General features: G+C 39.1%; 3 protein-coding genes across 3 annotated transcripts; 2 read left to right on the top strand and 1 right to left on the bottom strand.

Moving 5' to 3' along the window:
• The first annotated feature begins 343 nt into the window (after nt 1-343).
• Nucleotides 344-4,029, top strand: LOC117636050 (squamosa promoter-binding-like protein 9). Its single transcript, XM_034370487.1, has 4 exons — nt 344-1,059; nt 1,438-1,556; nt 2,925-3,061; nt 3,189-4,029. The coding sequence occupies exons 1-4, from the start codon at nt 802-804 to the stop codon at nt 3,821-3,823; spliced, it is 1,149 nt and encodes a 382-aa protein (XP_034226378.1). The 5' UTR covers nt 344-801; the 3' UTR covers nt 3,824-4,029.
• A 462-nt stretch (nt 4,030-4,491) lies between these two features.
• Nucleotides 4,492-7,029, bottom strand: LOC117633902 (G patch domain-containing protein 11-like). Its single transcript, XM_034367747.1, has 4 exons — nt 6,879-7,029; nt 6,078-6,626; nt 5,285-5,350; nt 4,492-5,126 (listed from the first exon to the last, which is right to left on the bottom strand). Exons 1-4 carry the CDS (start codon nt 6,963-6,965, stop codon nt 5,067-5,069), a joined length of 762 nt encoding a protein of 253 aa, XP_034223638.1. The 5' UTR covers nt 6,966-7,029; the 3' UTR covers nt 4,492-5,066.
• A 682-nt stretch (nt 7,030-7,711) lies between these two features.
• On the top strand, nt 7,712-13,078 carry LOC117633899 (protein STRUBBELIG-RECEPTOR FAMILY 2). Its single transcript, XM_034367741.1, has 16 exons — nt 7,712-7,805; nt 8,462-8,594; nt 8,687-8,758; nt 8,852-8,917; nt 9,027-9,098; nt 9,174-9,245; nt 9,522-9,593; nt 9,713-9,778; nt 9,868-9,933; nt 10,016-10,353; nt 10,901-11,145; nt 11,249-11,514; nt 11,794-11,941; nt 12,048-12,187; nt 12,283-12,439; nt 12,705-13,078. Exons 1-16 carry the CDS (start codon nt 7,712-7,714, stop codon nt 12,897-12,899), a joined length of 2,202 nt encoding a protein of 733 aa, XP_034223632.1. The 3' UTR covers nt 12,900-13,078.
• Nucleotides 13,079-13,157: the final 79 nt, after the last annotated feature.

The following is a 13,157-nucleotide window of genomic DNA, read 5'->3' as shown; positions in this document are numbered from 1 at the left end:
AATGAGGGGAAGTGAAAGCATAAGAGAACTATTTTCTTAGTTATAGTGGGGGTAAAATCTACTAAATCATAATGTAAAACACATTAATCAAGAAAGCAGGGGCAATTTAGACATTTTGACATGTTCTAAACACAAAATTATGTGCCCCATGCATCATGCATATGGGCACCCCCATCCATAATCCATAATATCTCATCAAAAAGAAAAGCTTATAAAATCTTTTTCTTTTTTCTTTTTATAGAGAGAGAAATCATATGTAGAACTCGGAATATAAATAAATGATTTTAATCACTTGAACTACACACCATTCCGAATCATATGAAATCTTTGAGAAAGGAGAAGAAAGTTTTGTTAAAAACGACAGGTGAGAGTTATAATTGTCAAGCCCGTAAAAGGAGCTTCTTGTAAAGCTGAGTGCTTCTGAGAGAGAGAACTCCATTAAAGTACACACTACCCATTCATCCATCTCTCTCCGTTCTGCGTTTGGCTCCATTATTTTTGTACCTCTCTCTCTCTCAGACAAATTACACAAACAAAATCTCTCTCTTTCTCTCTCCGAGAGGCTCAGAGCTGGCATGGGCCATTGTCAGGTCCCTGCTTTTCACTATCCCTCCACATTCACCACCTTTATCACTCTCTCACTACCGCTTCTTTAGAAAGAGAAACTGACCTCTCTCTCTCTCTCTCTCTCTCTCTCTCTCTCTCTCTCTCTCTCTCTCTCTCTCTCTCTCTCATACATATATATATTGAGGCACATTCATGACCCCAAAAAATACTATGAATGCACTGTAGAGGTCAACCATGGAAATGAGCTCGAGCTCTATGACCGAGTCAGGGAGCTCATCTTCCTCTTCCCCACCAAACTCCTCCACTGAGTCACTCAACGGCTTAAAATTTGGCCAGAAAATCTACTTTGAGGATGCGAGTCTCGGAGCTTCATACAAATCCGGGTCTGCCGGGTCTTCTTCTTCTTCTGGGGCTACCCCGCCAAAGAAGCAAAGGGCCGGGCATTTGGCTCATCCGGGTCAGCCACCCAGGTGCCAGGTTGAAGGCTGCCAGGTGACACCAAGCTCACAAAACATACAATACACCTTACTCTACTATATTACAGCTAGCCTTAAGGATATTAATTCTCCTAGAAAAAATCATGCCAGAAAATGGCTAAACTAGTTTTCTAACAGTTTTTCATTCTAGAGCAATCTATTATTTGCAGTGTATATAAATTGTATCAATCATCAAATTTTTTATTTTTTATTTTTTTATACAAACGATAATTTACTCTAAATTAATCTAATCTTGAGAAGGGATTCAAACTTGGGTGCCGGCTCACTGTCCTGGTCAACTGACCTAACACACTCTATGTTCAATCATCATTATTGAATGAAACAGTGCAGTAATTTCAGTGTTCTTACCCAAAACATAAACATTTGTGAGCAGGTAGATCTGAGTGATGCCAAAGCTTACTATTCCAGGCACAAAGTGTGTGGCTTGCACTCTAAGACCCCTAAGGTCATTGTTGCTGGTCTTGAACAGAGGTTTTGCCAACAATGTAGCAGGTCAGCAAGCACTTGACTTTTTTCTAATAAAGTTTTTAGATTTCATTGTTGGGTATTTTTTTCAATTTCATTGTTCGACTTTCAAGTTTATAAATTTTCTGGTAAACTAACATCTTTGGTGCTTGGTGGGGTTGTAGCTTATGCTTCTTGTGGTTGTTGATTTTTGTTTGTAATCTAGCTGTGCTACTTTCCAATTTGTCAAATTCTATTTGTGAGTGAGTATTGTGTTATGTATCTTGTTCTTGGTGATTGTTCTTCTGAGTGTTAGCTGCTTTGGACCTTGATGAAGGCTTTTCAGCTTTACTTGTTTTCTTAAATGATGCATTTGGAAGTGTTGCATTGCATTTCAATGCTTCAATTGCAAGGCTCGTATGCTAAAGTTATGGTGAGATTATTTTCATGAGCTGCATTGAGGCTTGAGAACGTGCAACACAGTTCTCACACTGTAAATTGTGACTCGTGAATCGCTTGCAGCAATAGTGAATAGACTAACAACTTGGGTTGAAACAGATAACCAAGGTTGTTTCATTTAACTCAAATTTCTTAAGGTTGTAGAAGTTCTTGTGATCAATTTTATAACCTGTGCGAACCATGTCATTCTGAACAGATTTCATTTGCGAGTATAAGATTTGAATTTAGCAGTAAATGTATTTACCTGTGGTACTTAGGATTATCTAGTCTCTATGATGGTTCTGATATTTTGGTATAAAATTAAAATTGTGATATGTTTTTCGGCATTGGCAATCTATTATTGGATTCATGTGATGGTAGGTCTACTTTCAAAAATGAATCTTGCGTGCCCATGCTGCATACCAAGTGTGCAACATTCTTCTAAATTACAGCAGGAAGTGCGAGCTATACCGGCATGACATAAAATTTTGAGATTTGCTTCAACAATTCTCGGTCGAGTGACAGAAAATTTGTGCATTGTATCGTCTCTTTAATAGTTTGTTCTTTGCGATCTTAACATGACCCTTTCAAACTAGCAGCATATGAGTAGGGTATTAAGTTCATGATACTTCCTATGTACTTTATTTTGTTCATCAATATTTGTTTATTGTATTTGAGTTTGGAGGTTGAAAAATGGTTGTGTTTTTGTATTATGAGTATTGTTAAAGGTCTTGGTCTTTCTGCTGAGGGCTTTTCTTTTTTGAACTAGAACATCTAGCATCCAGTGAATTTCAGGTCACATCAGTTGTGTCACAAGCACAACCTATGTATGCTCTTTATGGAAGAATCTAGATCCTCGGCTTAGCCAAACTAAACACTAATTAAATGTCTGCTTTTGCTTTTGTTAGGGTACAAATTTCTTCAAGTCTTTAGTTCAGACCCTAAATTAATGGTAAATAATTTTCTTACCTCTCCCAGATTTCATCAGCTTCCTGAATTTGACCAAGGAAAACGTAGTTGCCGTAGACGCCTGGCTGGTCATAATGAGCGCCGGAGAAAGCCACAACCTGGATCCGTATCTACGCGTTTTGGCCGACTTTCTTCGTCTCTCTTTGGTTAGACATACCTCATCATAGTTGAATTTCCCTTTAAAATACATTTTTGCGCTCTCTTATGTTTTTTCAGTTTCCTCTTATGGTACGTATAAAACGTCAATAAAATGTTTTTTGCTTGAAATGATAGAAAACAGCAACAAAGTTGGAAGCTTTCTGATGGACTTCACTGCATACCCAAGGCCTGCTGACAGGGATGCAAGGGCGACCACAAGAACTGAGCGAGTAACTGTTAATCAAAATGCCAATGGCACGGGCGATTTTCTTCAACATGCATGGCAGAGCAACTCTGTTACTACATCCGGCCGTTATCTACAGGGTTCAGCAGGCGGGACTAGTTATCCTGATCCTGGAATTCCTCCTCGAGAATGCATCACAGGAATCGCTGACTCAAGCTGTGCTCTCTCTCTTCTGTCAAATCAACCATGTGGCTCTCGTAACCGAGTATCGGGTGTTGGGATGAATGCCTACTTGAATACCTGGATGAACACCCAAGGGGTAACTGTGGCTCAACCAATGGCTCATGCTGGGACCTCCGATCACTTTCCAACCACTTCGTGGGGTTTCAAGGGAAATGAGGCTGGTAGCAGCTCACACGAGATGCTTCCCAATCTGGGTCTCGGTCAAATCTCACAGCCTCTCAGTAGTCAGTACTCTGGTGTGCTTGAGCTGTCTCAACAGAACAGGAGGCAGCAGCACATGGAACTTGGACACACCAGGGGCTATGACTCCTCCACCAACCAGCAGATGCACTGGTCACTTTAAAAGGGGTCCCTCATTCTCTAGTTCTTGTGGATGCCTTAGTGTGACTTTAAAAACTTTGGAACTTTTCTTGCAGGTTTTTATGTCTTGTTGGGTAGCAACCCAAACTGATCATGCTTTGTATGTTAAGACTACGAATATCGTAATCTAGGTTAGCCTCGAAGGCTTGAACTGTCTACCTAGTAATAAAGCTACGATTTGGATGAGTAGAGTCATTCTATAGTGAGGGCATTATCGAAGGCCCTTAGATGAGGTCTTATCTCTAACCGTTGGATCAAAACTAACTAATTTGATATAACAGTTAAGAGATAGGGTCTCATCTAAGGGTCTTACTAATGCCCTCACTATATAGTTCTTGCCCTATGAGTATTGGTGGTTAGTTTGTTAATTACTTTGAAGCACTTTGGGCTAAAATTGGGTTCAGTGCCGTCAGGTGTTGATGCTTGCAATATGGCGCTGGCTCATGGTTCAGCTTAATTTTCAAACAGGTTTGCACTAAATGTTCTCTTCTATTTTTTATTTCAAACACCATAGATTACAGGTGAATCTTAGACTGGTGGGCCCTAAATTTGTCCAGATAAAAACCCACAATGTTTCATGAGTTAAATTGTAATCCAATTTGGCAAACAAATATTAGAGACTTCATAGACATAGATTAATTTGCAAAACCATTGGACAAGCCTTTCCAAATATCAATAAAGTACACTAGTTTATTGTTGAGCACTGAGCTTCTATATACATGTACGACTCCTGCTCTGAGGAAATTCCACAAGTTCTTTTTTTGGTTACAAGGCGGGATGAACCCTAAAAACAAAAAAGAACTAAAAAAGAACACTTACTTCAGGGCAAAGCCCCGCCTAATCTGTCATCCACAAGTTCTATAATTGTGTACATATGGTTATTGATCCACACACTCGGGAGATATTTCAAACTTAACTCACAGAGGTGTGATTTAGTACAATCTCGATTATAGGGATTTTCCCAACATAGTTCTGAGGGTTAGCAGCTGCAAATTTCAAATGAATATCTGAGTGAGCAACTTCAGTGCCTTCCTACTGGTTTTTTACTCAGAGAGTTGCACATCGGAGGATAGGAACTTACGACGTCAATTGGCAGCAAGAATGAAAAAAAAATCTCCATAACAAGCAAGTGCATCCATCTCCAAAGAAGAGTTGCATTATCTCTCAGTATTCTCTGTTCAAACAAGGAAGAAGGTCTGGGTGTCCACAGCATTAGGGAACTTAGATCAGTGGTCATCTTCATCAGCTCCAGGGCAGTGGGTTAATAGTGCCTCCATTGATTCATACTGAAATAAACAGCAGAATCTTTAGCAGGACAATCGAAAATGTTGTAATTGCAGTTCAGATTTGAAAACAAGCAATTTAGCTCAAATTTCCCTCTTGGAAGTAAATGATAATTCCTAAATCTTTGTAAGAGTTTAACAAGTCCATGTACTGGGCTTACCTGACATCCACAAAAGAGGCAGTATCGATGCTCATCTCTCAGTTTCATCAATATCTCTAGCAAATCCTGCAGGCAGAAAGTAACCATCATCACAGGTTATTTCCAGGCATAACTAATATTTCAACTTTCCCAAGTAACATCGAGCAGTAATAATCCAAAGGCATTAGGACAAGGAAGAAACAGAAAGGGATGGAAATCGTCTACAAGGCCTGGAAATAGACCCAACTCCTGATACACCCAAGAAAGAGTATCTAGCATAGCAGAACTACAATAATCTGGATACTATCAACTCACATATCCTAAATTAGCTCTTGGTTGTTAAATTATTCAAAGCTGAAACTTTCAAACCTAGTTATTACAAAGACCACCTAAAAGTTTATCCTAAGCCCGGTATAAGTCTCCAGTTGTTGACCACCAACTATATACGAAAAATTTGATTACCGGCAGGAAGATCAATGACACGATCAACAAAACTTTGGTTTAAATTCCACAATATGCAACATTATATAAAGGCCACATTTGCTTTATCATATTATCTAGGATTCTATTGAAACTCATAGATGACGGGACTTGTTCTCAGTTAAATTTCCAATTTAAGAGAGCCGGCACTAACTGAAAATTAACCCAATAACAGTTCCAATTTGGATGGAAATCATCATAATCCATCTAATGTTGTACATTATGCATGTCAACCACACATTTAATCCAAAATTTCTGTCATATTACATTAAAATGATGCTCACTAAACCAATTATGCACTAAAATAAAAAGGACAACAATTCAAGAAACATACCTCTTCTGTAATTTCTTCCTCTTCCTCTTCCTCTTCCTCCCCTCCACGCTCCTCTTCTTCTTCCTCATTCTTCTCGGGCGGCACAATTTCCTTATTCTCCAATTGATCCAAAACCGCCTGTGCCTTCTTAAAATTGACCACAACTCTCCGACTCCGCCACTGTGACTTTTTCCTAGACCCAAACTCCTCCATCATAACCTGCTCGTTCCTCCTCTCCGCCCAAGTCCTTATTTCTTCTCTCTTCCTCTTCTCCTTATGTGGGTCCTCCCGCCCAATTCCAGCCCGTGAGCGCCGAATGTCAATCTTCACTGGCTCAGCCTGGCCTGATCCCTCCTTGCCAAGAGCTGAGCCTGGGGTATACCCCATTTGTTTTAAAAGTTTGAATCCTATGTTGGATTGTGGAATAGGAGCAGCCTCTATTTTGGCCAAGGTTTTCTCATCCTCTTCCTGCTGCTTTCTCTCCCTATTGAGTTTACGCTGTTCTTGCCAGTTTAGTGCTTTGGATTTTTTCTTAGAGGGTTGAATACTTTGGTTTTTGCTATTAGAAATCTGAAATATAGATAGGTACATTACGGTTAGAGCTTTTGTCACCAAAAATGAAGAATTAGCTCAAAAACACAAAACTCATGCTCCATGATGCAAACAAATCCCTTATGACAATTGAGAAAGAAACTAACAAACCCAGAAACAAAATAAAAGATACAAAAACGAGTCAGAACTAGGTCTCATGATTCTTATGATGCATTTTCTAGGGAACCAAACATAAAATTAACCTTACAACTTACAAGTTAAAAACCTTACCTTTTTGGATAGAAGTCCTGGAGGGCCGGAGGCTTCTGGAGTCAGGAACTGAGAGAGGTCGCCCATGTAATCATCTTCTTCCGCCATAGCCAGAGATCTCGAGCACCTACACAACGATTCACTAAGCAAAAACGAACAGTAAGCCTTTGAATTATTTTCTTTTTATTTTCATTTTTTTTAAATAAAGAAAAAACATAAATCAATTTTCTGAAGAACCGAAGACTATTGGGTTTGGGCCGGGTTTTTATTAGGCCCAGTTTTGTAACAAACTCCGGAGAAGTGGCACGTGCGAAAATAACGAAACTAACGGTTTTGTGCTGATGTTGGGTCCAGCTATTCAACGATTGTCAAACTCGTTAAGACATTGTTATCAGTCTCTCTCTGGCTCTCTGCAACCTCCACAGCACACATTCCAAACCCTCTCTGCTTTACAACGATTGTCAAACTCGTTAAGACATTGTTATCAGTCTCTCTCTGGCTCTCTGCAACCTCCACAGCACACATTCCAAACCCTCTCTGCTTTCAATATCTCTCTCTCTCTCTCTCTCTCTCTCTGTGCCTGTTGCTTCCTCCAAAGGTTCATTTATAAACCCTAAGCATTTCTATATTCAATCTACAGCTTCGACGTCGTTTTTGTCTTTAGCTTTTTTTGAGAATTGTGTTCTTGATTGCATTTTCGGTTAGTTCTGCACTCTTTCTTGATCACTCTGTTCCGTTTGGTTACCGAGAAAATGGAGGGAAAATGAAAGAAAATGCATTTAACTTTAGTTTATGTTACACTGTTTCTGAAACGATTTCTTCCGTTTGATTGCCGCAGTCTGATTCTCGAGGATATGGCCAAACAGAGCCTATGTGTGTGCTTCGCTGTAATTGTCATCTCCACCATTCTGGTTTCAGAGGCTGGGGCACTTACTGATCCGCGTGATGGTACGATCCTTCCTTTTTTCTTCTTGATTTTCTTGGCGTTCTATATGGAGTCTTTTTCACTGTTAAAGTTGATAGATGACGTTGGTGAAGATCGTTGTTTGGAGATAGAGTGTTCGTTATCCTCTGTTTGGTCACTGAGAAAGTGTAGGAAAAGTAGAAAAGAAATAGAGTAGAATTTTGAGCTTTAAATTCTCGGTTATTCAGGATAGGGGGAAAAGGGGGCAACAAAGTTTTAATTTTTATGTGTTTGAAGCAAAAGAATCAGAATTTAGAAGGCTCGAATTTTGTGCCGATTAATTTTCCAGGGTTTTACGAGCAACCAAACAGCAAGGCCGCAGCTTTGGGCGGGAAAATTACGGAACGGTCTTTTGCTCAAAACGACCTGTCGTCTTTGAACAGTATTAAAAAGTAATTTTTGCGGTGGTTTGAAGAAATAATAGTTCATAATTAATCAATTGGACTTTCTTACTTCTCCCAGTTTACCAACAAAAATTAAAATTAAAAATCAATTGGACTACAATGTTGTGCATTCTGCTGAGAAGGGCAGAATGTTTTTTTTTTTTGTTTTTTTTATTTTTCTCTGGAATAGAATATGCATTTAGAATAATCTTAGCTGTACTGGTTCCAAGCTTATTATTTCACTCTGTGCATTGCAGTCACTGCTCTTCAAGATCTTTACAGAGCCCTTAACCACCCACCACAGCTGAAGGGATGGAGATCGGACGGCGGGGATCCTTGTGGTGAATCATGGGGTGGAGTGTCATGTTCTGGGTCATCTGTAATATACCTGTAATGCACACAGCTCCATTAACTATGCACCTTTTCAGACTTGGGCTACCTTAACAATGTACCAAACTTAATTCTTTTCTCACCTTATGCAGTAAACTTCATGGTCTGAGTCTCTCAGGGTATCTTACTGGCGAGCTCTATAACTTCTTCAATCTGAAGCAATTGTAAGTGATCATTCTGCTGTTTTTTAGCTTTACATATGCCTGTGCAAGCACAACTTTTGCTGATTCATTTTCATCTGGTTTCGAATCTTCTAGGGACGTTAGTTCGAATAACATTGTGGGTGAAATTCCATATGTCTTACCTCCTAATGCTACTCATATGTAAGTATGATGCTTAGTTCAGACAACTGATTGGTTAAATTTCATATTTTAGATCATTTACTTTTTCTTTTTTTTTAATTGTTATAATTCTGCTTTCTCACATGTGCAGAAATATGGCGTGCAACTTTATGACCCAAAATATTCCCCATTCTTTACCTACCATGAAAAGCCTCCGACATTTGTGAGTTGCTTATTCCCTGCCTGATTTTTGGTTCATGATTGTTCTGTCATAAACTGAAATTTTCCTTCCTTGCAGGAATCTAAGCCACAATTTGTTATCTGGACCTATTGGCAATGTATTTACCAGCCTACAGAATTTAAGAGAACTGTATGCTTCTTTTCATGTAACTCTTTTAATGTTGGGTTTCAAGTGAAATTGAAATGGGGGTTTTAACTTTGATTCTTTAAGTTGATGTGGAATAAAAGATGCTCAACTTTTAATCTTCTTTGTTGGTATATCACGGGTTTGTTGATTTCTATTTTTGTTCTCTAAATCGCAGCATGTTGTCATTGGATGAATTGTGATCTGGTTGAGATATCAAATTACCAGTTTGGACAATGTATTTACCAGCCTTTCTTACTGGTGAGTTTTTGTTTTCTGCAGGGATTTGTCATATAATAACTTCACTGGAGATCTACCAAGTTCATTTGGATCCTTGACAAATCTCACTGGATTGTGAGTTTTTGTTTTGTTTTAAACTTTTTTTCCCCATGTTGCAGTGCTTTCATGCTTGGGATAGTCTATTTCTACAATTACGTGTCATTGATTCACATGTCCATTGGGTGCATCTGCAGGTACTTGCAGAATAACAAATTTACTGGATCAGTTGCTTATCTAGCTGATCTTCCGCTAACTGATATGTAGGTTTCTACCTACCTGCCTTTTGCTGTGTTTTGCATTTTTTATTATCTGTTTTCTTATTGCTTGCTTGCACATTTTCTGTTGACAGGAACATTCAAGATAATTATTTCAGCGGTATCATTCCAAATCATTTTCAGTCCATACCAAATTTATGGTAAGTGATCAGTTGTTATTACAACTCCTTCTCCTGCAAAGGAAAAAAAATAAGTAAACATCATACATTTATCTTCTTTCAGGTTTGGGGGAAATAATTTTCATGTAGGGGATAACTCTCCACCCTGGGACTTCCCTCTGCAAACCCAGGCAACTGCCATTGAACAGAACATCCCTGCCTCCCCAGCAACTCAGTCAAGTGCCATTGCGAAGAACCCCTCTAAGAAATTAGGTGGACACAAGAAGAAAAGGATAGGCCCTGGAGGAATAGCGTTTTTGGTTGGTGGAGGAACTCTAGTGGCATCATGTGTGGCCCTTTACATTGCAGTTCGCATCAATCAATCGCGTGCACAGAGGCTTGTAACCTTGGGGAGCAGTAGTAGCTCAATGCATTCTCTGTCAGTCAGAAATACTGCCAGAGGTAAACTCTCACTCACTTTCATACTGATCCTGTATACAATCTGTCAGTAAATAATTGTAGTAATCTATATAATTTAACCAACAGGCCTGAAATCTGTACTCTTGCAATCAATTAAAGATAAGATTATTGCCCTGCTATTTTAGTCCAAAGCACATTTACCTTAGCTCTCATCTTTAAACGAGCCAACCGCTGCAAGCTCAATCCTATGCTTAGCTCAGAAATGAAGTTCTTCTTGTAATATATTGTATCATCTCACTGATTAGATATCATTTTAGCTTGGAAAGTGAACGCGTAGGTGATGGTATCATCTGTATATGCCCTTTCACACATGGTGTTTAAACCTGAAATCCAGGTTTAAAGACATTCCTTGTAACTAATGGCACAAACCTCGTCTTGATATCAACATGTCTAATGGCAATAAATTTTGACATGAACTTGTCTTAATCCACTTCTTCTGCATAGCTTCTCCATGCCTTTTCTTTTTCAGTTTTTATTTTAAATTCTTGATCTGCTCTCTGCCATGTTATATATGGCTCTTCTACTGCAGAAGAAAGCCCACAAATATTGGCCTTCAGTTCACCCATTCTACCTCCTAGGCGACTACCTCTTGCTTACAGAATGCAGAAAAATCCTAGAAGAAAAAGTTTCTCTGATAAGTACAGATTCCCAATGAGAGCAAAGCAGAACACTGTGGCAGAGCTTCAATTAGCTACAAACAGCTTCTGTCAAGAAAACTTTCTGGGTGAAGGATCTCTTGGTTCGGTTTACAAGGCCGTGTTTCCTAACGGCCAGGTATAAACCTGAAATTTCCTTAGACTAATTATTTCTACTTATAGCCACAGTGAATTCCTATGGAACTTGTGAGAATTCTTTGACTGTTATTCCTTTGTTTCAGATTTTGGCTGTGAAGAACATCAACATGGCAGGATTGTCCTTCAATGAAGAAGAACAATTCTTGTATGTCATTTGGACTGCTTCGCGTTTGACTCACCCAAACATAGTACCACTGGTTGGCTATTGTGTAGAGCATGGCCAGCATCTTGTTGTGTATGAGTATGTTAGAAATTTATCCCTTCATGATGCTCTGCACAGTGATGAATACAAGCCTTTGTCATGGGGCCTTCGTCTCCAGATTGCTCTTGGTGTTGCACAAGCTTTAGAGTAAGTATTGTATTCTCCAACAAGTTCATATCTCTTAGTCCACACCTAGTGGAATGGCGTTTCGAATAAATAATTTACTGAGTCGCAAACTGTAACTATTATACCTTTTTTTTCAATGAAATGTGGATTTTAATTGCAATATACCTCACGAATCATGATCTTGAAAGTTAGACAGTTTTAAAGAGTTCTTAGTTCCTAGGTAGCCATTGATCCCTTCTATGTGAGGGAAATAATGTAGTTATCCTCGTTACTAATCTGTTTGGTTTATTTGGATTTCAGCTATTTGCACTCCACATTCACACCGCCAGTTGCTCATAGCAACTTGAAGAGTGCCAATATCTTACTTGATGAAGAACTTGCTCCTCGAATCTGTGACTGTGGGCTTGCGATTTTGAGGCCACTTACAAGCAATAGGCTTAAGCTAAAGGTATATACTTTTTATAAGTAAGTCCTACTTCTATGCTGATACAAAACAGTTGGTAATAAACTGACACAGGCTAAACTGCTTAACTTCCTATTTATGATGCAAACAGGCTTCAGAAAATGCTATCGGTGACACTGGCTACATTGCACCTGAGCATGGCCAACCAGGCATTGATAGCACAAAGTGTGACATCTATGCCTATGGAGTGTTGCTTTTGGAGCTACTAACAGGAAGGAAACCTTTCGATAAGTACGCATGGTTCATACGCATTTTTCCCATTTCTCAACATTATTATTGTCTTGTTTCTTGATTGTGAACGTATGCTGCTATTTTAATATACATAGTTCAAGACCAAAGGAGGAGCAATCACTGGTGAAATGGGCTTCATTCCGGCTTCATGACAGTGAGAGTCTGGCTGAGATGATTGATCCCGGAATTAAAAGGACATTTTCCTCCAAGGCTATCTCCCAATTTGCTGACATTGTCTCCCTCTGTATACAGGTACAAGCACATACCTTAAATTTATGCATTAAGAGAATCTCTGTTGTCTTAGGGAAGTCCAAAAACAACAACCGATTCTAGTACTGTTATTACTTGAAGCTATTAGTTGAAAGCTGTGTTTTTAGAAGTCATTTTTCTGTTGAAGTTGCTTATGCACTGAACAAACGTTAGCTTCTATCTGATAACATGTAATTACTTTGATGGGTGTTTCTTACCTGTTGAAAAATTTTGATTTTTTTTGTTTGTGTCACTGAAACTTGAACAGCCTGTGAAGGAATTCCGACCGCCGATGTCTGAGGTTGTGGGATCTCTATCAAGACTAATCCAGAAACTGAATTGCATGGGGAAAGGTAAAGGAGTAGATGGTTATGGTGTTCAAGTTGACCCTTTCGAGAGATCTTTCCGTTCAACCAACAGCCAGTTCATGGGCTCACCTTCAATGAGCTATTTGTCCATTTGATCTCTACACACAAACTGAATCTGCTGCGTTGGATGTTTGCTACAAGATTGTGTTCTCTCCCATGACAAATGCTGTATATTCTTTTGTACAGGCCTTCTTTTCATGCTTTGGCATATTTGGCAATCTTCGCCACAAGGGAAATTAAAGGGCCCAAATATATACGTACTATTGCTCTCTCATTTTTGTAGAATACAGAGTTGAAGCGACTGATTTCTGCAAATTATATGTTGAGTTTGATAGAGTTTGGGAAACTTCTTT

Source organism: Prunus dulcis, chromosome 7 (genome assembly GCF_902201215.1).
Source record: "Prunus dulcis chromosome 7, ALMONDv2, whole genome shotgun sequence".
NCBI classification, from domain to species: domain Eukaryota; kingdom Viridiplantae; phylum Streptophyta; class Magnoliopsida; order Rosales; family Rosaceae; genus Prunus; species Prunus dulcis.
Note: the sequence above shows the minus strand (reverse complement) of the source record. Positions and strands in the feature narration are given on the sequence as shown.